This window comes from Lissotriton vulgaris, chromosome 3_2 (assembly GCF_964263255.1).
Source record: "Lissotriton vulgaris chromosome 3_2, aLisVul1.2, whole genome shotgun sequence".
NCBI classification, from domain to species: Eukaryota; Metazoa; Chordata; class Amphibia; order Caudata; family Salamandridae; genus Lissotriton; species Lissotriton vulgaris.
Genome location: NC_141690.1, coordinates 179,403,269 through 179,428,648, shown reverse-complemented (window position 1 = coordinate 179,428,648; position 25,380 = coordinate 179,403,269). Strand labels below are relative to the sequence as shown.

The 25,380-nt window shown below is 49.1% G+C and overlaps 1 protein-coding gene across 2 annotated transcripts in view; it reads left to right on the top strand.

Moving 5' to 3' along the window:
- The window catches only part of HTT (huntingtin), a 2,178,328-nt gene that overhangs the window by 2,130,176 nt on the left and 22,772 nt on the right, over nucleotides 1–25,380 (top strand). For both annotated transcript variants that reach the window (XM_086964158.1, XM_086964157.1), the window contains one exon: nucleotides 6,304–6,464. In XM_086964158.1, coding sequence (XP_086820284.1) covers nucleotides 6,304–6,464 — 161 coding nt within the window. The remainder of the gene's footprint in view (nucleotides 1–6,303; nucleotides 6,465–25,380) is intronic.

Genomic DNA, 25,380 nt, shown 5'->3' with positions numbered 1-25,380 from the left:
GTATAAATCTTCCCTCACTCACTCCCAAGCAACACTAGACAATCTGTATCTGTCACTCATGCCGTAGTCATCAGCAAATTGGACTATGTGAACACCCTCTACTATGGGATCACCAGGCAACTCAATAGAAGACTACAAAGCATCCAGAACTCTGTAGGTAGACTCATCCTCAACTTTTCATACAGAACCCACATCACCTCAGGGAACTACACTGGTCCTCAATAGAAAAACGTGTTCAATTCAAACGCATCACACACAAAATCATAGCACTACACAACTCAAGCCCCACCTACCTAAACAGTCACATTTCCTTCCACCAACCACCCAGACACCTCCACAATGCAGGACTTCTACTCGCACACATCCTGCACATGTACAGAGCCAGATGATGAGGGTGGGTGTTCTCTTATATCACTCCCAAAGGGCGGAATCACCTCACACTCCACATTAGAGCCTCCCCCTCTCTTCTGGAATTCCCCAAGAAGCTGAATATCTGACTTTTCAATTAACCAAGCTAGCATAGCCAGGCTTGGTACATTAACCTGCTCAGTACCAGGATACCTTTGCGGGTGAAAGTGCACTTTACAAATACAGATAAGTGCACTTTCACCCCCAAAGGTATCCTGGTGCTGAGCAGGTTAATGTACCAAGCCTGGCTATGCTAGCTTGGTTAATTGAAAAGTCAGATATTCAGCTTCTTGGGGAATTCCAGAAGAGAGGAGGCATTGGCTTCCTTTTTCATTATTTAAGAGACTACCCAAAGTTTGCTTCTAGTAATCAAAAATAACAAGCACTGCCAAACCCAATACCTTTGGCTTTAACGTGTTAACACATCGGAATACCAGCATGAAAAACTGTGCATTAGTACATGCCAATGTTTCCATATGCTAACACATTAGAGCCAGGTATTTTTGCTTTGCCATTGCTTTTTCATTACATGTGGGATGTCTGGTAAACCTCCAGAAAAGCATATTTGTGATTCTTGAAAAAACACTCATCAACAGTTTGGAACTGTATCTCTCGGGGTCACATGGACCCCCACTGCCTCCCACCTCTCCCTCATCCCACACAAGACTGCCTTACCCATTCATGACATAAACTCCATTTTGTAATCAATAACACCAGTAAAGAGCTACCTACACTAGATTCTGTGGGATTTAAGTGAAACCCTTTGTCACTGATTGTCACTGATTTCTAAGACTCACACAGAGTCCCCGAGAATAATAGAGCAAATATATGGTTTTGAGCTGCCAAGTGGAGTATGTGAATAGCTGCAAGTATGCTTGTAAAACAATCTTTAACTGCTGATATCCTAGTTTGTATCAAATGCGAAGAAATATTATGGAATACAGATACAGTATTCTACTTCTGCCATCATTGAAATGCCAAATATCAGACACTAACCACCCAAATACACCTACCCTCTCCACAATAATATGCTTTTGGGATTGCCCGGTTCATTGTCATCGTTTTGCACAGTCAGTATTATGAAATGACAGACAAAAGAATAAAGGGATTTAACAACGTGGGTTGGAGAGTTTGCCAACAGTAGGACAGGCTAACAACAAAGCAGAAGTCCCTTCTTGTTGCACTACACTGAGCACCAGCCCAGAGTTAGCAATGAAAGGTCTAAGGAATAGCGCACCAGAGATGCAAAGAGGGTTTTTTTTTACTCGCAGCAAATAAGGGTGTTGAGGCCTTATAAAAGAGGGAGCAAAGCTACCGGCACTAGGTGTGAAAGAAAGACAATTTTGGGGACACAAAACAGCGGGCAAATAAAGTACTACTAGAGCAGGCAGTATAATCGCAGGTTTGAGGTCAACAACAATGTGGTGAGACGTGATAACGGCATTTTGGATGTTGAGGTCCACAGGCGTGCATACTTTGCCACTGACAAGAGATATGGGGATTCTGTAAGGACCACACAGCCAGTTGACGGTAGATAGGGCTAAAGGTGTATAAAACTGATGGTAGTCAGAAAATGAGTTGAGGGCATAGTGAGTCGGTCAGACAAATAGCAGAGTTGAGGGCAGAAGGGTGACAGCACACATGTGAGGACACACGTGGCAGGGACTAGTAAGTGGCAAAAGCACACAGGTCCCAGGATACCGGTAGGAGGTGGCTGACAAAGTGGCTACTGAGCAGATGAGGGGGATTCAATGTGGAAAGAAGAGTTAAGCAAAACACACAAGGTGATGGACAGAATGTTGCACAATGGCAAAATATTCACCCCAGTCACAGATCTGGGTTTAATCCATCGTTATTTTGCTCACCAAGCCACCCCAGTTCAGACAAGGCCATATGCAAATCAGTCTTGACCCTGTGCCTCATGGGAACAGTCCAGCCCGAACTGCCAAGCCATGTCTTCCCTGGACCAGAATCAAGCACTCCCAGCAGCAGGAGGTCAGACTTGTGTCTGTGGTGGCAGCATCCATTTTGTGATGCTGAGGCTCGAGTTAACTTGAACCGGGGTTCACAGTTACATACATGTTGTGTCCCTCTAGAAGGGTGGAATGCTAACCCCGTCGCCAGAATTCGCGAGGGGTTAGTATTCCAATTCGTATGACACCTTACTCGACATGTTTTGATAAAGCGATACCAAAGATAGCAAATAACCGCGAGGATTATAATGCACTTAAGAGTATATGGTACGCGTTATCATGGAACAGCTATTAGGACTTGCTTCAGCAAGCTGCAAACGGGCTCACATAAATCCAAGCACTCTGCCTTCAGGATTGATAAGGCCTGCCATAGGAGTGACTGATAGGAATACATGTGTCCATTTTAGGTTTAGATATAGGAATACTATATCTAAAGCAAAGGGTGATTACACCACCTTGCCCCAGCTGTCGTGCAGCCAGTTGTGTCAGATTTGGAAGGCCAGCAAGGGGTGGCATAATACATGCTGCAGCCCCTGGTAGGCCCTGGGTACACCTATGCCCTGGATACCTAAGGTATACTGTACAGGGACTGATAAGGTGGCCCAGTACCAATTGGTAAATGCACCTAAGGTACATGTGTGTCAATTTAGAGAGAGAACAGCTAGGCTGTGGGTCTGATTAGCAGGCCCACAGCCAGGGAAAGTCGTAAACCAGTGAAGCAAAAAGCAAAAATCTGGGGTGATCATAGGATTGCAGACCCTACTCTCCTACACCGCATACCTTTAAAAGCCAGCTGCATTAAAGCCATTGTGACCAGTACCCTGGCTTATCTGGCAGACAAGCGCAACATTTCTGTGGGATCTCTGCACCCCTGCAGCCAGGACACCATCAATCTTCAGACTATGGTGTGTAAAAAAGACAAAAACAAGATAGTAGACATTTTCCATCTACGTACCCAAGATCTGGAACAGCATCCCCATATCCATCAAGATTGGCTAAATGCTGCTCCAATTTAAGAAAGAGTTAGGCATACTTATATCTGAAAGAAACAGCTTAGTGTTCGATTCCTTACCTTAGAATATCCCAAGGCGTCAGACTGGATCCCGAAAAATTTGCGTAGAAGTACCCCTGCACGTCGGTAGGCGTCTGCGGCGCCGCTTCCATCGTCGGCATCGTTGGCGCCGGGATGACGTCGTCGGAGTACTTAGACGCCGCCCTCGCACGCTGACGTCAGTTCTTCTTTTTTCCACGCCAGCAAGCACAGATCCGGAAAAAGCAGTCATTCTTAGTCACTTTTTGACTGACTTTTTTCGATCTTTTTGATCCTGTTTCCCGGACAAAGTTGTCTTGAGAACGCGTCCCTTTTTCTTGCCCAAGGTAGTCACAGCCTTTCACATCGGGCAGTCCATCACCTTGCCCTCCTTCTTTCCTCCTCTGCATCCCTCGAAAGAGGAAGAGAGGCTCCACCGTCTGGACCCAAAACATGCGCTCTCATTCTATCTGGACCGCACACGCCAGTTCCGGGTGGACGACCAGCTCTTTGTTGGTTACGTGGGCCTTTAGAAGGGACAGGCAGTGCACAAACGAACCATCTCTCGGTGGGTTGTGTTGTGCATCAAGGTATGCTACTCTTGGCTAAAAAGGAGCCTCCTGTTGGGCTGAGGGCCCATTCCACTGGGGCCACGGCGGCTACTACTACCCTAGGTCGGGGAGCCCCCTTGCAGGGCATCTGTCAGGCAGCCACGTGGGCCTCGCTGCACATGTTCACTAGACACTACTGCCTGGACAGCCAAGTCCGGAGAGAGGACTTTTTCAGCCGTTCTGTTCTCCAGGACTTTCTGGTGTGATCATTGGTTCGCAGACCCACCACCGGGTTTGGTATTGCTGGGGTATCTATTCTAAGGTAAGGAATCTAACACTAACCTGTTTCTTTCAGATGCACAAGTTACTTACCTTCGGTAACAATATATCTGTAAGAAACAGTAGTTAGTGTTAGATTCCTTACCGCCCCACCCATCCTCCCCGTTCTGCGAACTGATATCTAGGGTTAAGATTCTTCCCTTTGAGGACCCTAGTTTCATGGCACCAGTGTCGATTTTTATCATGGCTCTGCGTTCCTGGCGCGGAAAAGCGGTGTATAAGAACTGACGTCAGCGCGCGAGGGCGGCGTCTAAGTACTCCGACGTCATCCCGGCGCCAACGACTGACGTAGAGCCCCAGATGACGCCTACCGACTCGCAGGGGTACTGCTACGCAAAACTTTTCGGATCCAGTCTGACGCCTGGGGGTTTTCTAAGGTAAGGAATCTACCACTAACTACTGTTTCTTACAGATATATCGTTACCGAAGGTAAGTAACTTGTTCATTACAATGCATTAACAACCCACAAATTAGCTCCCTCTCCTATCACTCACTGACTTAATCTCACTGACTTAATCTCACTGACTTATTGCTTTTCTTTGACCCTGTACAGCATCCCACTGCCTTTTGGCTAGGTTTGTTTAATAGAAATTCCACATACTCACAGAGAACAGGTATCATTGGGGTTATTGTTTGTTTGAACTGGTGATGGGGACCATCCAATAGTGAAATGCGTGGTTGTGGTTTTCTTCCAAGTGTGGTTTAAGACTGAGCATTAACCTGTGCCCCCCTCCCTCTCGTACCTAGTGCTGTCTTGCCCTCATGCTTGGGCACGGCATGGGTGCCAATTCCAGGCTTCTACCACCTGGAGCCCTGGCCTTCCTCCTCCCTTACCATGTGTGGTGACTGTTCCATGTATAGAGAATGGGTCCACTACCTGCTTTTGCTGGCCACAAGCAATGATGATTCATACATAAATGGGTGTGGTGGGGCTGTGCCTCTTCGCCTTGTCCTGTCCTTCCCTTCCCTGCTCTGCACTTTGCAGTTCATTCCCGGATCAAGGGTTCCCTCACTGCCCTCAGTAGCCGCTTAGAGTCGTTCTGGACTGTGCACACGCTGGTGTCAATCCTGCTGCTCACACTATGTGAGAATTAATGCCACACAGAAATGACCAGCTCCTACATTAGTAGTGACCTGTGCTTAGCATGTTTGAAGGTTGTATTGGTTTAAATAAAGTTATTTGTCAACGTGGAAAATGTGACATAGTGTAATCATATATTTTTTTGAACCCTGGTGAAATAGTTTGTTTATTTTTGTGCGTCATTGCAGGTAGGGCATTATCTCATAGAGTGTGATATAAGTAATCAGTACAATATTAACCCAGATCCCCTTTACAAAAAGTCTCAAAACAAGCTGTATCTGCCATCTCCTACTGAAACACACATGGTCAGGCTTAACATTGTGAGGGAATCCATTCATAATTACAATAATGTGGCAGTCATATTAGATCAGGTAGCCCTCTCCCAAGCAAATGGGGCTTAGCAGTTTTAACGGTTGCCACTTTTTTGCTTGGTAGCTCTTGCCTGCCACAGCACACCTTGCTGTAGATTCTTGTATGCTTTCGTTTAGGTTCCTCATAAATTTGAATAATATTAGAGAAAATTTAAGAAAATTGAAGCATAGGTTGGCATGTTCTCCATTTCAGTGCCTGGCCAGTGGCTTTCTCTTCAGCTGCAATGAGCCATACTTTTTTGATAGTCACCACTGCAAAATGTAAACTTGAACAGTATTCTTTGGGCTAATCCAAAATATGAAAGACACTTAAAACAAACAATTGCTAAAAGGCCTGAACAAAAGCCTTTCTGTATAAACTTTGTGTAATTACATGATCCCTATTGTCAGCTAAAGTAGTCTGTAGCCAGACCTAAAATTACATATATTGCCATTACCTCCATGTTGTATAGACTGGTATTAAAATCCTTCCTTTCATACATTTTCTGTATAATGCCGGGGTCTTCATTTTTAACGTGTTTTAGTCACGCTTGCTGTATTTTTCTTCCAGGTTTTTCAGACTTTGCATACCACCGGACAGTCATCCATGGTCCGTGACTGGGTGATGTTGTCTCTCTCGAACTTTACTCAGCGAACCCCTGTAGCTATGGCAATGTGGAGCCTCTCCTGTTTCTTTGTTAGTGCCTCTACCAGTGCATGGATTTCAGCTATGTATCCTTCACAGAAAAAGAAATGGTTTATGAAAATATAGCTACAAAAGTAACCAGTGATAATGTACTTTTGTCAATGCAGTTAGACAGTACTTCAATGTGTTTAACTGAATTTTCAATAACAAATACTTAAGATTTTTAATTGTGAACATGTTTAATGCTTAGAACATGTTGCTATATAGACAACCCAGATTTTCATGCCTCTCCCACCCCCTACATTTATCTAATGGATAGTTACTCCTGTATAGTTCTACTTTGAAAACATATCCCTAGGCCTTTTGACTAAGCACCTGCACCAGACCACAAGAGGGTCCATACCAAGACTAGGGTTGAATAAACTAAGACTCTCTCTAAGCTCTGCAAGGTTTGCTTTCCCATCCACGGATGCCTGACCAGAGTTTAGTGTACCAACGCTTGAATTTTAAAGTACTTGTTATTGTAGTCCCACACAGCGCTACTCAGTACATAGTTAATGTGGTATTGGTGCTTTCTGGGCCAATAACAGTCCCTTTAAAAGGGTAATTTTAACACAATTTCGTTCTTTATAATATCACACACAGTTGCTGCACTAAGAGAAAGACACTTTATTTAAAAGTGGTTTATTTCGACAGTCTCATCCTTTTGCTTAGCACATGAAAAGTAACCACACAGATTATTATTAAAACAGCACTCATGCAGGTTGCTAACAACAAAAATAATGTGAACATTTCTACCATTGTGGAAATATCCTTTGGCAAACTAACATCTAAAGCCTATCTATAATGGCCTTTCCTATGACAGCATGGAGTATCTTAACTTGCATCTAGAGTTTGTTCAAAATGAGCGCCCTGCATACCTGTTTACAGCACGGAGCTGCAGTTATCAGTAGCCGGGAAAGAGTGTTCCCCTGGAGCGAAAATAAACATTATCAGCTGGCCCCAGTTCCTCTGCTCTGGACTTGGCTCAGTTTTAGCTGTCAGCGTGTGACTGGATGCTGCGGCAGTACGGGAGACTGGCAATCTCAGCCAGGATCTTCTGACACTATCTGAAAGAGACACGTTAGTGATAGATTCCTTACCTTAGAATATCCCCAGGCGTCAGACTGGATCCGGAAACTTTTGCGTAGCAATACCCCTGCGCGCCGGTAGGCGTCGTCTGCGGCTCCGCGTCCGTCGTCGGCGTCGTGAGCGCCGGGATGACGTCGTCGGAGTACTTAGACGGCGCCCATGCGCGCTGACGTCAGTTCTTCTTTTTTCCGCGCCAGCTAGCGCAGATCCGGAAGAAGCTCTACCCCCAGTCAATTTTTGACTGAAATTTTTGATCCTTTTGAGCTCTCTCTCTTTGTCGATTTCTCGACTGTCGGTGCCAGGGATGCCCGGGTTCAAGCCTTGCTCGAAGTGCGGCCGACTCATGTCGGTCACGGACCCCCATCGCCGGTGCCTGAAGTGCTTAGGCCTCGACCACGACGATCGATCCTGCTCCGACTGCCGGGCCCTGACGTCGAAGGCTAGGCGGGAGCGGTCCCGCAAGCGCCTCGAACTGAGGCAGTCGGCACCGCGCCGCACCAGGTCCCGGTCCCACGGGAGGTCGAGGGACAGGTCGCGAGGTCGGAGTCATCGACGCTCCGGAAGTGGACACCGATCATCTGGTTCCAAGTCCTCAGGTAAGAGGCATGAGAGGTCGGAGCGACGTCATCGATCCTCCGACCCGCCCCGACGCTCGCACGATGCGGCCGGGGACTCGGGCGACACCGCCCACGCGGCTCTGCCCACGCGGCTCCGCCCACGCGGCTCCGCGGGAGTCGCAAGCGTCGCCGCCTGCCCCACACCTTCGGGTCCCTGGGCACGGCGCGACGCCGGAGGAGGTCGAGAGGTACCTCATGGCCATGAGGGCCCTCCCTCCTCAGTCGGTTCCCGTGGCGCCTTCGGGCCGATCGGTTCCGTCTGGAGGTCCTTCCGGGTCGGGCGCTTCGGCCCCGACGACGTCGGGTGCTTCGGACCCGGCGCCGCTGGCGACTTCGGTCTCGGCGCCGCAAGACCTCGCTGGATCCGGCTCCGGATCCGGGACCTCGCCGGTCGACCTTACGACCTTGCCGGCGCCGTCCCTTCAGGTGTCGTCCCCGGCAGCCGATGTGGTTGCCGCCCCCAATGTCTCCTGCGGTTCTGCTCAGGCGTCGGGAGGGCGCCGCTAGGCGCCGATTCCGTCGGCCTTTGGAGACTTTTATCTCCACGAGGAGGCCCTGGCTGTTAATCCTGGTCTCCAGGACACAGGTGACGAGGAGAATTGGGAGGGGTCCGAGGACCCTCTGGCACATGATTGCCAGTCACAGCAGGACTGGACATATGAGCTTGGGGAGGCCAGTGGTATTGACACCTCGCCAGACACTGGATTTACATCGCCCCCGACTGTGGCTTCGGAGGCGGGTTCTGCTTACAGCGTAGTGTTGACGAAGGCAGCTAAGGCCTTAAACCTTCAGCTCCCCGTCGCGGCCGTGAGGACTAATCTCCTCACAGAGGTCCTCAAACCGCAGTCAGGCTCCGCGGAGCCCCTCCTGCCGTTCAATGAGGCCTTGTGTGACGTTCTTCTGGGCACTTGGTCCAAGCCCGCCACAGGCCCCCCTGTGGACAGGAACGTGGCCAGACGCTACCGCCAGGCACCGGGCGACCCATGCTTTTTGTCCACCCATCCCACCCCCGAGAGTCTGGTCATCCAGGCCTCAAACTCCCAAACCGCATTCCCGTCGGCCCCACCCGACAGGGAATCCAAGAGATATGAACAGTTCGGGAAGAAGGTTTTCTCGTCTGTAAGCCTAGGGCTGCGGTCTGTGAACACCGCCTGTCTCTTGGGCCTCTACACCCACACTCTGTGGGACACGGTTGCGGAGGTGCTGCCAAAATGCCCGGAGGAGGTCCAGGCTAAACTCAGCCAAGCCCTTGCGGACGGCCGAGATGCAGCACGCTTTTCTATCCGGTGTGGGCTGGATACAACGGACTCACTGGGCAGGGCGATGGCAACGACGGTGGCGGTTCGACGCCACGCCTGGTTGAGGTCCGCCAACTTCTCGGCCGATGTCCAGGCCACCCTCCTGGACATGCCGTTTGATGGCCGTCGCCTCTTCGGCGACAAGGCAGACCATGCGCTGGAACGTTTCAAGGACTCCAGGGCTACGGCCAAGTCCTTGGGCCTTACGGCCCCACGCCAGCAATCGGGTGCCTTTCGCTCCTTTCGTGGCCACGGAAGGGGCGCCCCACCACGGACCGCCAGCCACACGCCGCAAAATGTCCAGCAGCGCGGTGGCGGACGTGGGAACCGCCGTGGCGGTCGGGGCCCGCGGCGAGGCCAGTCCGCACCTCCCTCAGCAGCACCTGCCTCAAAACCTTCCTAGTCCGAGTTTTCAGGCCCATGTGACGCCTGTGGGGGGCAGAGTTCGCCATCACCTCTCCCACTGGCATACCGTCACTTCGGACAGGTGGGTGCTGCAGATTGTCCGAAGGGGCTACTCCCTCCCCTTCGAGGCATCCCCTCCATCCATGCCACCACAATGCCACCGTGTGTCGGGGGATCACTTGCAACTTCTGCAAGAGGAGGTCTCGGCCCTCTTGGCCAAGAGGGCCATCGAGCGCGTTCCTGGGCCAGAAGTAGGGTGTGGTTGTTACTCCCACTACTTTCTGGTGCCCAAGAAGGGCAAAGGGGGCCTACGCCCTATCTTGGACTTGCGGAACGTCAACGGCTTCCTCCGGACGGAGAAGTTCAAGATGCTCACTTTGGCTCAGGTCCTGACTGCCCTGGACCCGGGAGACTGGATGGTAGCGTTGGACCTGCAGGACGCCTATTTCCACATCCCCGTCCTGCCGGCCCACCGGCGTTACCTGCGGTTCACGGTAGGCCAAGAGCACTTTCAGTTTACCGTGCTCCCCTTCGGCCTTACCAGCGCCCCACGGGTGTTCACGAAGGTGATGGCGGTGGTCGCAGCTCATCTGCGCAGGCAGGGGGTATCAGTCTTCCCCTACCTCGACGACTGGTTGTTGAAGGCGGGCTCGCCCCAGACAGTCGTCAGCCACCTCCAGACTACGGCCGACCTCCTGCACCTGCTGGGGTTCTCCATCAATGTGCCGAAGTCACACCTGTGTCCCTCTCAAAAGCTCCTCTTCATCGGAGCGGTTCTCGACTCGGCGCAGTTTCGGGTTTATCCACCCGAGCAGCGGGTTCGGGATATTCAGGCTCTGGTTCCCATCTTCCAGCCGTTATCCCGAGTCTCGGTCAGGTTGACGCTGCGGCTTCTGGGACTGATGGCCTCCTGCATCCTTCTGGTGCGTCACGCCAGGTGGCGGATGCGGGCTCTGCAGTGGGACCTGAAGTTTCAGTGGGCCCAGCATCATGGCAACCTGTCCGATCATGTCCTGATCTCGGAGGGCACTGCGAGACAACTGCAGTGGTGGCTCACGGACCGCGACTGGGTCAGTGGCAGATCCCTCTCCCTACCCCACCCGGAGCACGTAGTTGTGACGGACGCGTCCCTCCAGGGCTGGGGGGGCCACATGGGAGAGGCGGAGATCAGAGGCCTCTGGTCTCCGGCGGAGTCCCGGCTCCATATCAACTTGCTAGAGCTTCGGGCGATTCTTCTAGCACTGAAAGCATTCCTCCCCTCTGTCCGGGGACGAGTAGTGCAAGTGTTCACCGACAACACCACCGCCATGTGGTACTGCTCGGTGCATGATGGATCACGAATGGCGTCTGAACTCGAACGTGGCGCAAGGTCTCTTTCAGCAGTGGGGAGAGCCTTGGTTAGATCTATTCGCCACAGAAGAGAACGCGCAATGTCATCAGTTCTGCGCGTTGGAATTTCCAAGGCGGCACTCGCTCGGAGACGCTTTTCGTCGCGAGTGGAGCTGCGGTCTGTTGTACGCCTTTCCGCCTATACCACTTCTGCCCAGAGTGCTGAAGAAGATCAGGCGCGACCGGGCCCAGGTTATCCTTGTGGCTCCGGACTGGGCACGAAGATTCTGGTATCCCGAGCTACTCAGCATGTCAGTCGATCCCCCGATTCGTCTGCCTCTTCGGGAGGACCTTCTGTCGCAGCAGCAGGGGACGGTCCTGCACCCGAACCTGTCCAGTCTCAGCCTACAAGCTTGGAGATTGAGCGGCGGCAGTTGAGGCCATTTGACTTGCCTCCTGAAGTCTGTGATATCGTTCTGGCAGCCAGGCGTCCCTCCACAAAGTCGGTATACGCCTGCCGGTGGAACATATTTGTGGCATGGTGCACAGCAAAGGCTGTGGATCCTCTCTCTGCACCCCTTTCGGAAGTGCTGCTCTTTCTTCTTTCCCTTGCCCAGCAGGGCTCTGCTCTGGGCACTCTTAAAGGGTACCTTTCTGCTCTATCAGCCTTCTTGAGGCTACCAGATCAGCCTTCTTTATTCAAGTCCCCTATTGTAAGTAGATTTCTGAAGGGCATCACGCACATGTTCCCTCCTGTTCCCTTCGTGATGCCCCAATGGGACTTGAATCTTGTTCTCACTTATCTGATGTGTGCTCCCTTTGAGCCACTTCATAACTGTCCTCTTCGTCTCCTTACTCTGAAGACTGCCTTTCTGGTTGCCATCACCTCTGCCAGGAGGGTGAGTGAGCTCCAGGCTCTTTCTTCCTCTCCACCTTTTCTGTCTGTTCATCCTGACAAGGTGGTGTTACGTACACGACCTTCCTTTCTGCCCAAGGTTGTCACGGCCTTCTACATCGGGCAGTCCATTACCTTGCCCACTTTCTTTCCGCCTCCGCATCCCTCGAAAGAGGAAGAGAGGCTCCACCGTCTGGATCCAAAACGTGCGCTCTCCTACTACCTAGATCGCACATGCCAATTCCGGGTGGATGACCAACTCTTCGTTGGTTACGTGGGTGCGAAGAAGGGTAAGGCTGTGCACAAGAGGACCATCTCTAGGTGGATCATCTTGTGTATCCAAGCATGTTACTCCATGGCGAGGAAGGAGCCCCCGGCTGGATTGCGGGCTCACTCCACTCGGGCCACGGCGACAACAACTGCCCTGGGCCGAGGTGTCCCCCTGCAGGACATTTGCCAGGCAGCTACGTGGGCCTCGCTGCACACGTTCGCAAGACACTACTGCCTGGACAGTCAAGTCCGGAGGGATGGCTTCTTTGGCCGTTCCGTCCTCCAGGACTTTCTGGTGTGATATTGGTTCGCAGACCCACCACCGGGGTTGGTATTGCTGGGGTATCTATTCTAAGGTAAGGAATCTATCACTAACATGTCTCTTTCAGATGCACAAGTTACTACTTGTGTAACGATATATCTGTAAGAGACATTAGTTAGTGATAGATTCCTTACCGACCCACCCATCCTCCCCGTTCTGCGAACCGATATCTAGGGTTAAGGTCATCCCCTTTCAGGGCCCTAGTTTCATGGCTCCAGTGTTAGTTCTATCATGGCTCTGCGTATCTGGCGCGGAAAAGCTGTGTGTCAGAACTGACGTCAGCGCGCATGGGCGCCGTCTAAGTACTCCGACGACGTCATCCCGGCGCTCACGACGCCGACGACGGACGCGGAGCCGCAGACGACGCCTACCGGCGCGCAGGGGTATTGCTACGCAAAAGTTTCCGGATCCAGTCTGACGCCTGGGGATATTCTAAGGTAAGGAATCTATCACTAACTAATGTCTCTTACAGATATATCGTTACACAAGTAGTAACTTGTGCATCTTGTGTGCTAATCTGGGGCAAAGAACCTCTCTATCTACATGGCCAATTGAGGTGCCTTATACTGTTGATCACAGATCTTATCTGATATGGGGAATTTTTGAGGAATTTCTGACATAGCGTGTGTGCATCAATATGCTAGTCTTAGACAAGTTAATATGAACAACTATAGTAAACACATATCAATTCAGACTACATTGTTTTTATTGTTAGCTGACCTTGAAATATAGATACCAAGACGCTTGTCCCAGACTGATATCATATTACGTGCCTTATCAATGTTAATGTCTGGATGACTTGACACCTTCACAGGTTCTTGGGAAGATAAAGACAGACAGCATCTACGTCAAAGGAAGACATGTCGATGATCAGGCAGAAAATGGAGTCTGTAGACTCTCAAAATGGAGTACGGCCGTAGGATATTTACATCAGTGAAAACAATTTCTTCTGCCTATTACCTTTCAGTAATTTTGAACTATTTGAACGAGCAAGAAGGGAGAAATATAATAAACTCCCTCCTATAAATGATGCCTAGTGCCATTGGGCACTTTTTTCTCTTGACTTAATCTTTACCCAAGCTTTGTGATGGGAATTTCTACTTTTTCTCCACCACTGACATGGAAGGAGCACATATCCTTTGTTTCTCTAAAGACTGTGCATAACAATTGCTTAGTAAACACTCTTAGTCTGATACAGAATGCGAACTGCAGATTCCTTACTTTCGAATTTCCCCCCTGTGTCAGACTGGATCTGGAAATTCTTGAGCAGTGCCCCTCTGCCCCGATAGATGACGTTGTTCACGTTGACAGCATCTGTGCCGGAAATGACATGCGCCTTGCCTATGTTAGCGCCACTCCCGGGCACTGACTTCAGTTCTTTTCTTTCCACGCAGTCAGCGAAGATCCGGAGAGAGCTACCCCCAGTCAAATGTGGACTGACTTTTTTCAACATTTTGTCCAACTTATTTTTGAGATTTTTTTCTCCTAGTATGCTAGGGATGTCCTCTATAAAACAGTGGGTTTCAAGCGCTGTGGTGCCTGTCAGAGATGTTGTGGTCCTCAACCTTACGCTGCTCTAACATCTTTACAGAGGTGCTTCAGCCCAGAGTCACCACAATGAATTTCTCCCCCCATTCAGTCTGGCTCCTAGATATGCCCTGCTTGGTCCAAGTTCGGTACAGGAGCTCCTGTGCACAGGACAATTGCCTGCCGCCATTGCTCTGCTCCTGAGTACCCTAGTTTCCTCACCCAGCATCCCACCGAGAGAGATTGATGATCCAAGCATCCACCCTGGCGCATACCCTACCACTCCACCAGAATAGGAATCTAAAAGGCTGAACGCCTTTGGTAAGAAGATATTCTCTTCTGCCAGCCTATCACAGATGTCGATGAACACGGCGTGTCTTTTAGGCCGATACACCTACACAGTGTGGGATTTGTTTGCGCAAGTGCTGCCCATGGTCCCGGAGGAGTTCCAAGCCATACACCCAAGCCAGTGTTGACGGGCAGGATGCAGCAAAGATATGGGCTGGACATGATCGACTTTTTAGACAGAGTGATTGCTTCATCAATGACGCTCCGGCACCATCCCTGGTTGAAAACCAATGGCTTCTTAGGGATGTCCACGCTTCCCTCTGAGGCATGCTCTTTGATGGCTTATGCCTCCCTGGTGAAAAGGCAGACTCAGCATTGGAGTGCTTTAAAGACAGCAGGCCTATGGCCAGATCTTTGGGCTTATCATGTCTTCCAGCAACCTGAGTCTGCCGCGGCTGTGGAAGGGACTACCAGCTGCATTGTTTTCCGCAAAGCCTCCAAGGCCAGTAGGCATCCATGGCTTTTCGTGGTCGCAGATGCGGTTCCTGCAGACCATGTGAGGCCATAAGCCAGAGATCGTGCCAGTCCACCTCCTACCCCTTAACAACCGCAGCCCAGAAGCCCCTTTAGTTTGCCCTCATACCAGCACAGGGTGGCAGGATCCCCCATCACCTGTCCTACTGACAGTCCATAGTATTGAATAATTGGGTTCTTCAAATCATCCACAGTGGTTACTCATCCCCTTGCCGTAACCCCCCTGACCACTCCCCCCCCCAACCACCCATGTCACCTACAAGTACGGACTGATAAGAGGACTATCTCTCCCTGGTCCATCATGAAGTTGTCAACTGCCACCGCTCACTCTCCATGCATGAAGGTGGAGGGTGCGCAGGTTTGGGTGCAAGACCCTGCCCAGCTTCTTCAGCAGAAAATCCTCTCAAAGAGTCTTCTGATGGATGTGGCACCCTCTGATATCTCCTTTGGCCCAAAGAGCCAGTACTTCCTGACAGAGCAGGGAGAGATGGTCCTCCATCAGCTGTTACTGGCTCTTTTGGCCAATAGAGCCATCAAGAGGATACCAGCATCTGGAGTAGGCCGTGGTTGCTATTCCCGTTTCTTTTAGTTATTCTAGAACTACACATGCTCAGCTTCTTTCTGAAGATGGAGAAGTTCAAGATGCTCCCGTTAGCTCAGTTGCTGTGCGCCCTCGACCCAGGAGACAGGTAGAGCTGGACTTGCAGGACGTCTATTTCAACATCCCCATCCTGGCTTTCCAAAGGTGTTACCTGTGGTTCATGGTGGACCACAAGCATTTTCAGTTAGCTGTGCCCCCCTTTGGTTTCATCAGCAGCCCTCAGGTTTTCACCAAGGTGATGGTGGTGCGTGTAGCACATCTGTGGAGGTCAGGAGTTCCAGTCTTCTCCTACATTGATGATTGGTTGTTGAAGGCGGGCTGCCTACGGTCAGTCATCTCTCACCTCCAGACTTCTGTGGGCCTCCTGCACTCACTGGAGTTCACTATCAATGTTTCGAAATCACACCTGACTCCCTTAGACGATCCCTTTCGTTGGAGCTGTTCCGGACAGAGTACAGTTTGGGCGCGAACCTCCCAAATGGCGAATCCAGGATATTCAGGCTGTGATTCCAATTGTTCAACCTCTGTCCTCGATTTCGATGAGACGGACTCTGAGGCTGCTGGGACTCCTCCTGCATCCTGCTGGTAGCAAATGCTCGGAGAGCATCCCTCTGGGAGAGGGAGAAATCAGAGGACTCTAGTCTCCGGCTGAGTCTCAGCTCCCTATCAACCTGCTGGAGCTGCGGGTGAAGCAACTTATGTTAAAAGTCTTTCTCCCTTTGATCAAGGGAAGGCTAGGTCAAGTGTTCAAGGACAGTACCACCACAATGTGGGGTAGGGTTGTGGGCCCTGTGTCAAGAGAACTTCTGTCATTGGCCACAGCTAGAACAACAGACCATTTCCCTGGTGGATCAATATCTGGCGGCCTCTCTGAACGCCAGGGCTGAATAACTCAGCTGTCGATTCCTAGCGGATCACGAATGGAGTCTTCACCTGGAGGTGATGCAAGATCGCTTTCGAGACTAGGTAGAATTTTGTTTAGATCAGTTCGCCACTGTAGGAAGCTGGCTCTGTATATGCTATACCAAAGTAAGGTATAGTGTGCACTGAGTCCAGGGAGTCCCCAGAGTTATAGTAGAGGCTAAACTAGACAAGTAATAACAGCTCTCTTTGTGGTAGTGTGGGCGAACAGTTAGGTTTATCAAGCGGGTGTCTTAGGTATTTATTGTATTCACTCAATCAGGGCTGACGGCACACATTCAGAGACTGAATCCAGACCAATTAGGTAAGTAAAAAAAGGTATACTTATATTTTATTTTGTAGAGCCAAGCAGTACTTGGCACAGGCAAGCAATACATACTTTCAAATGCAATGCTGTACACAGAAATGCAATTGTGAATTGTTCTGGACTTGATTACAGGTAAAAAAGTTCAAAATACAGTAAGATTACTTTTGATTACTTGTCTATTACTTCAAGTACTCGAGGCGATATGCCGGGATATCATACACTGGTGATTGTCTCAGGTAAATACGACAATTCTTAAGTTATAACATAGTTACTTTCTCTTCATACAAAATGGTAGATCAACAGACATTTTTTAGGAACAAAATTAGTAACATTGGTTCCTATGGGAAAAGAGTGTTAATGGTTTTCAGGTAAGTAAACGACTTACGAGTAGGAATTTTGGGGATTAGGACCAGGGTTCCCCAAGGTCCAGTTAGGCACTCAAGTTGCACCACCAGCGGCACTGTGTGCAGATTGCAGGGGCCCAATGTTAGTAAGTAGGGCTTACGTGGCCTTCAGTTAGGGACTGCTTGAGAGCAGGCCATTTGGCTGTGGAGCAAAGCTCTTGGGGTTGGGATCAGCACTGCAGGGGCCAATAATCATCACAAGAGCTATACCACCGGCGGAACAGGGTGCACTGGGTGCAGAGTGCCAAGGCGATGTCGGGGACCCTGTGGATTTTAATGGAGATCTCCGGTTGGGAAAAGAGGCTTCAAGCTCAGGCAGGGAGGCTTCTTGAAGGTGACCAGCAGCTGAAGAGGTAAGTTAGGTTTTTAGTGGATGCCTGGGCAGTGTTGGTTGGGCCACCGAAGGCAGTGGGGCGTTGGGTGCAGGGAGTAATATCAAACTTCTCATCACTATGAAGAGAGAGCAACCATTGATTATGAGCTCATGGGGTATACCACCTGGTGTAGCATTCAGTTACTACCTTTGAGTAACTGTCCAAAGCTCAGTAGCATGGCCAAGAAGAGTGCACATGACAAGCAAAGCCAAATGGGCAGCACTCTTCTCTCTGGTGAGAAATCTCAAGCCCAGGAAGTTATAGCCCAGAGCTTTTAAAGCGGGGCTCTTCCATTTTTGAGTCTACTCCTATACATAAGACAAAATCAAAACTTGCACATTCCCTTTGTTTACCTCCTTTCCATGTGTATTTGGTGGACAATGTATTTCTGTACATCTGTTCACATTTCCGTCTCTTACTAAAAACTGCGTATTCCTTCATTCAGACTGGTGCAGTGCACCACTAGAACTATAAGAGAGTCCACAGTTTCAATGATTACGGATGCTGTGTGTCATTAGAAGACCCAATTATCCAGTATTATGGGTGTCTTTCATAGATTCACATGCCTGAATCATTCCCCGTCGTCGAGACGGGAGTCTCCGGTACATAGAAAAGTAATGTCCTATAGACATATATAGAGAAACATAGGCCTAAGGGCTCACCTTAGTAGCCTATCTATGTCCTTTTGTAAAAAGGACCAAACTCCAGAAGGTAGCCAATCAGCTACCACCTCCCTCTAGAACCTTCCTGTCAGGAGCCTCAGTCTCTCAGATTTTCGTACGCACCTTGTGCTAGGAAGTCTCCACCTGAGTTCTCCTCAGGTTTCCTTGTTTAAACTTATTTCTTCACAGAAACTGAATATTTTCTTCATAGTTCTACCATGGCTGATCAACAGAAGAAGGGTCTCTTCAGAGCTTGCTCTTTTTGTGGTAAGAAGAGGCTCCATACTGATGATAAGCATGAAACCTGCTTATACTGTCTTTATCCGGACCATACACCAAAAGAATGTAGAGTTTGTAGAACCTTCTCTACAAAAACTCTAAAAGACAGAGAAGGACGATTACTACTCTGGCTGAACAGGCTGAAACGTAAACAACAACACTTAAAATGGGGGTCTACGGGCAAGTTTAACGACTAACCAGGCATGCGCCCCAAACCGTACAACAAAACACCGAATTATACCTGGGAGTCAAAAGTAAAAGTTGTTCACCATGGATCAGGAAACTAATGCCATACGTATAACACCCGTGGGAGCACACCATACACACATATAGGTGATATTGGCCAAGTTAGGGTTCAAGGGCAGCTGGAAAAAATTCCCATCAGAAGCCACACTGTACCGCCCTCTTTAACATCACTTGGGTTCTCCTTGCCTAGGAGACAAAACAAAGTGGCCGGTCAGATCTTGCCGTGCCCGATGTTGGATGTGAAAGCATGTGAGAGGGAAGTAAAGAATGTTCAAAGTGTTGGCAAATGAAAAAAAGCAGTGTAAAGTGAGGAGTGGAGTAGTGAAGGGTAATAAAATTAGGTAAACTGGGTAGAAATGAACAATTTATTAGTATCTCCCAGTCCCTAACGCTAAAAGACAAGTGCAAGTGCGGGTTTGAAATAATATCCGCAGTCAGTAGTGGTCAACATGTTTCTGCATATCAAGAAAAGGTTTTCATGCATTCATCAGGACCTGTTATTTCAAAACTACTGCTTTTCGTGAAAAAGAATAAATTAAAAAGATATCACCTGTAGATTCAGGTCATGTGCTCAACCACATACCAAAGTTGGTGGTTGAGGCGCTTCACCCCACCTGGCTGCAGCTCAGGTATGAGGAGCACCGCTCTGGCCGTCGATGTCTCCCGACAGTCGTCTGTGCGATCTTTTAAATTTATTCTTTTTCACGAAAAGCAGTAGTTTTGAAATAACAGGTCGGTGTTTTGTTGAACAGGCTGAAAACCAGAGACAACCTGGAATCTTCAGAGGACGGTGAGATAGCTTCTGTTTCCTCTAAATTGTCCTTGAAGAGGCCAAGGGTTACTTCCCCTAGCCCTTCAGACGTTCCTCCTAAAAAGACTGTCAGAAAGTCTTCAGAGGCAAAATCCACAACGTTTGACAAGGAGGTTCCTGCCTTCAGGAAGCCTGTGCCGTCGTCGACGATTTCGTCAACGCTTTCCTCAGCGAAGAAGAACACTGTGGCTCCAGTCTATGTTTCGACGGTGTCGACGACGACGGCGTCGTCCGCCTTCTCATCGACGACTACTCCATCGTCGACGGCGGGTAAGCCTGTGTCGTCGATTATCATCATTAAAAAGCCATCGACGACAATAAAGATCTCGTCGACGACGACATCAGTGTCGACGACGAAGCCAAAACCGACGACGCCTACGTCATTGACGAGGACACTCTCGTCGACGAGCGTGCCGACGACGATGAGGACACCGTCGACTACTGCACCGTCGACGAGGGTACCGTCGACGAAGGTGCCGTCGACGAACACACCGTCGGCGACGATGGATATTCAGCCGACGACGACACCGTCAACGACATAGTCTTCGACACCATGGAAGCAATCGGAGCTGATTTCTCCGTCAACAGCTGCCATTAGGCAGTCTACGATCCCACCATCGATGAAAAAGCCAATCACCAGACCTAACGTCTCCCAGTAGGGTGCAAAGGTTGCCCCCAACTCGCCTACTGCAGGACGAGGACTCAGATGAGGATCTGGACGAACAGGCCACCAGTCCTTCACACTTAATAGTAAAGTGCCGAAGCACTGATGATGAGGAGGATGCAGTGGAATTTACAGAAGAGACTGTGCATACACAAGTCCAGACGCAAGTCACGCCAATGGTGTGCCTTCCAGCGTCTATAGTTTCAGATTTGCAGTTCTTGATTCAAGACTACAAGCAGCGATTTCCTGAATCGCCCTCTGCTCCATCAGCGAGGACAAACCCAGCTGCATCTGGACCGACGCCATCTTCACGGTCTAGACCACCACCATTAGTGATCCGCCAGGAAAGAGAGCCAGTGCAGGATATCCCGTCTTCTGACGAGGAAATTGAAGAGCCGGAGAATGCAGAGGTCCAAGATGACCAGTCTGACCATAGAGACGATGAGGAGGTCCTTCTCCTGCCACTCCTGAGCCCACTTCCTCAGACTCACCGCCAGTGGACATTGGCGGATTTCACAACTTAGTGGAGAGAGCGGCGAAAAGATTCCATATGACAATGGAATCTCACGAAATATTGTTTCCTGTAGGATTCCGGTTAGGAAAACAACCAGATCAATTCCTATCATCGAACACAAATGGGAGCAGGGAAAACGGCTCATGCAGACACCAGCCTCAGTTTCAGCAGTGGTACCACCGCTGGACAAAAAATATAAGGCACCAACAACAGCGCCAGCCTGTCTTACGGGTCATCCCAAGCCAGATTCTGTGGTTACCCAGGCGGCACAGAAAAATTCTAGAAATCCGTCATCTCCATTGTCAGCACCGCCGGACAAGGAGGGCAGGAAACTAGACAATATTGGCAAACGCTTTTCCACCACGTCGGCCATGACTGTGAAAGTAGCTAATTCCATTGCGCTACTAGGCCGCTACAACAGGCAATTGTGGGAGGATATTGCTCCGTATTTGGCGGAGCTACCAGACACCGTGAAAGAGGAGGTTCAATCACTCCTTAAAGAGGGCCTAACATCAGCATCAGAACATATTGATTGCGCGATGGATGCTGCAATGACCAGCTTCAGACAGCTGGATGGGGCTGCGGTCTTGCGAAGGCAGGGGTGGCTCAAAGCTACATCCTTCCGCCAAGAGGTCAAACTAAGGTACTGGGCATTCCTTACGACGGCCAACACCTCTTTGGGGAAAAAACGAAGCTCTTCAAACAATCAAAAAAGATACGGACACGGCAAAGGCGCTTGGCACACTACAGTTTAGGAGCCAGTCCTTTTGAGGGAGCAGGGGTAGAGGTCAATCCTCTTACAGAGGATCTTACCAAAACAAATCCTCATACTCCTATAATCAGGGCTGGTCGCAATACCAACAGCGACAGCAACAACAAGGTCGCCAGACCTCGTATGGAAGGTCCAACTATAGGGCAAAAAGCCAAAGGAAAACCACTGGTGGACGCCAATGACCTTCTCCAGCAGCTAGTCCGTCCACAATCTCACTTGGAGGAAAACTGACACACTTCCTCAACAATTGGAGATCAATTACAACAGATCGATGGGTGCTCCAATTGATCCAATTCGGCACATTCGTTGGAATTCAAATCAATCCCCCGACAACTCCTCCTCGCAAAATGCAACACAGGAATCTACGATTACTCCTTCAAGAAGTCTTTTCTATGCTGAAGAAAGGAGCAATAGAGCGAGTACCATCCATCAGCTCACAGAGGAAAGGGGTTTTACTCCCGCTTACAAAAGAAAGGGAAGAAATGGAGGCCCATCTTAGATCTCAGGGCACTCAACGCATTCTTGAAGAGTCTCATCATTCCGCAAGGTTACGATCCAGGAGATCTTGGGGTTACTAGAGGAAGGGGACTTTATGACGTCTCTAGACCTGCAAGACGCAAATTACCACATCCCTATTCACAAAGGCCACAGAAAATTCCTCAGATTCGCAGTGGCGCGTCAACATTATCAATTCGGTGTCCTCCCATTTGGTCTCAAGTCGGCACCGCAGATATTCACCAAGAGCCTTTCTCCAGTGGCGGCTTTCCTACGACAGCATGGACACCAGGTCTTCCCATATCTGGACGACTGGCAGGTGAAAGCACCATCTATGGCAGGCGTAACCAAATCCTCGCCAAAGCCAGCGCCTGTCTCAATCTTTTCCAGCACCTGGGCTTGACGCTCAATCACGAGAAGTCTGCTCTACAGCCCTCCCGAGTTCTTACCTTTCTCGGGGCAACATTGGATACGGAATGTTCAAAAGCATTCCCATCTCAAGAAAGAAAGCACAAGCTTCTGACTCTGGCCACTTCAGTGGCCTCGAAGAAAACTTTACTGGTCCGTACGTTCAAGTCCCTCTTGGGGATGATGTCCTCGTGTATCCTGCTGATTCCCCACTGTCGGCTCAGAATGCGCCCACTGCAGAAGGCCTTGACCAGGCAATGGACTCAAACCACAGGTTCTTTCGAGGATCGCATTGTGATAACTCCGCAAATGACAAAGGCCTTACTCTGGTGGAGGTCGCTCAAGAACCTCTCACAAGGGCTACCGTTCCTGCTTCCTGCAGCCCCACATGTGATAACAACGGACGCCTCTCTAGAGGGATGGGGAGCTGTCCTCCAGGAGTTGAAGATCAGTGGCAAGTGGACGGAACAGGAAACGCAGCTCCATATCAACCTTCTGGAGCTGAGGGCAGTTTTTCTAGCTCTGCAGGCCTTCCTACCGCGCATCAGGAACTCCCCAGTGCTCGTCAGGACCGACAACACTACGACGATGCACTACTTGAACAAGCAGGGAGGAACGCGTTCGCTCACACTATCTCGCGAATCACAGAAAATTTGGAACTGGCTTATGCTCCACAGTATCACGTTAAAAGCGGAGTATGTCCCAGGCAAGGACAACGTCATAGCAGATGCCCTAAGCAGACAGAGATCTATGTCCCACGAATGGGAGCTCGACCAAGAGGTGCTAGGTCACGTCTTCTCGGAATGGGGAACACCGCAGATCGACCTGTTTGCCACGAGGGAGAACGCCAAATGCCGCAACTTCGCAAGTTGGCATCCCCAGTTAAGATCACTCGGAAATGCATTTTCCATCGCTTGGCGCAACGTGTTTGCGTACGCCTTTCCGCCATTCCCACTGATACCAAGAGTCCTCAGGAAGATGAAGACGGAGCACTGCACTCTGATTCTGATTGCCCCATTCTGGCCGAGACAACATTGGTTCACGGACCTCCATCGCCTCTCAGTTCAGCCGCCAATCCGTCTGTGTCTACATCCATCCCTGCTCACGATGTCCAACGGCCAAGTACAAAAAACACCTGGCTGGTCAAACAAACGTTGACTCAGACTTAACAGTGCACAGCCTAATTAAATTTACTGATCTGTCAATTTTTTGCTTCGTCAACTTATTTTTCTTTTTATTTTCAATTCTTTTAACTCATACTGTCAAAGACTTTAGCATTGCATTATTTGGCATATAACATTATTCATGCCTCTTTTTTTGCACATCAAAACAATACAGAATTCACTGTTTCATCAAACACAAAAGTACAAATATGTAAATATAAAATAGGTGGAATTGGCGTTCGCCCAATGCATTTCGGGACGTAAGAAGAGTCCCTTCGTCAGGGGCACCACTGAAAAGAAACATAAATATACTTAAATACACAGGCACAACAGTAGATCTTTTTCAAAAAAAGTTTAACACGTTTAAAGCATGCAGTGCTACCTTCACCAAAATCACCCCGTGTGACCTTGTGTACAAAATTTAAGAACTTACACCAAAACACCAGGCTGCTGGAGTCAAAACAACCAACCGCTTTCTGCAAATAAAAGTTTTAACCAAACGATCAAAAATAAGAAACACTGTGCTTTCCTAAACATCTTCTAGTGTTTAACAAAATACACCATTGAAGAGTATACCTAGCTACTTGGTTCCTCGGGTTGGAGAAATGTCTCAAACAATCAGTTCACCCTTCAGTAATTTCGCAGACCTTCATCAACCTACAACAAGTTAACATCAACCATTACCAACAAATATTAAACTTGCAATCGACTAGTGAGCTAAACGTGATCATTGACATACCTCGTAAAAGTTTCAGCAAAAGGCAGTGGTTTCGAATGTCACACTACATCCTAAGAACGTTGTGCGTACCGACGTGCCTGTGAAAAAAACCCGAGAAAACCATTACACTACTGGCCTCAACCGAACCTCACCAGCTATCACGTAGTATTCCGTGTCCTTACCTTAACAAATGTTCACAGAACCGAAAAGCGTCACTGTCTCAGTTCTCCCCTCCTCGTTACTAACGTGCCGATCAGCTTCCGATGCAAGATTTCCGCGCTGGCTACTTCACCCCTCAACAGCTTTCCTCATTGGATATCAGATGAAGACGTCTACCAATCCTGTTCAATGAACCATGACTCCTCACCAAGTATACCACTTATATTCAAACAAGCGTTCTCATTGGTTAAACCACCACGACGTCAACCTGTCATCAACAAAGTACCGCGTTCCGTTCTTTAAAGCAAACCCAACATATTGTGCTTTATTTATATTAACAACTCGACACTCACACTCGGGACAAAGTATCCTAGTGCCAAAAAGACTACCGCGTTCCGTTCTTATAATCAAACACGACATATTGTGCTTTATTTATATTGACAACTCGACACTCGCATTCGGAACAAAGTATCCTGGTGCACAATTGTGCAAAATTACGTGCAAAACTTAAAAATAAAATAAAATAAAGTAAAATAAATGAAATAATAATAGTGCAAGGGTAAAATAATTCGCAAAAACCAAAAATGAAATGAATAGACCATGTTTTCTTATAACATACACAAATATACAGTCTCAGCTTCATTGATCATTGCTATTTACAAGTAACTACTTAATTCAATACGGTCATTAAGACCTCCTGGGGTCAGAGTTCCAAGTTTTTTTATCCAGAACGTTTCTCTCTGCAACAATTTTTTATTCAGATCTATGCCTTCCCTACTCTGTACAAATTCAATGATTTGAAATCTTAATTGTGCTATAGAGTGTTGTTTCTCTAGCCAATGATTTGATAAGGGAGATGTTAGTGATTTGTTGCGTATCCTGCTTTTA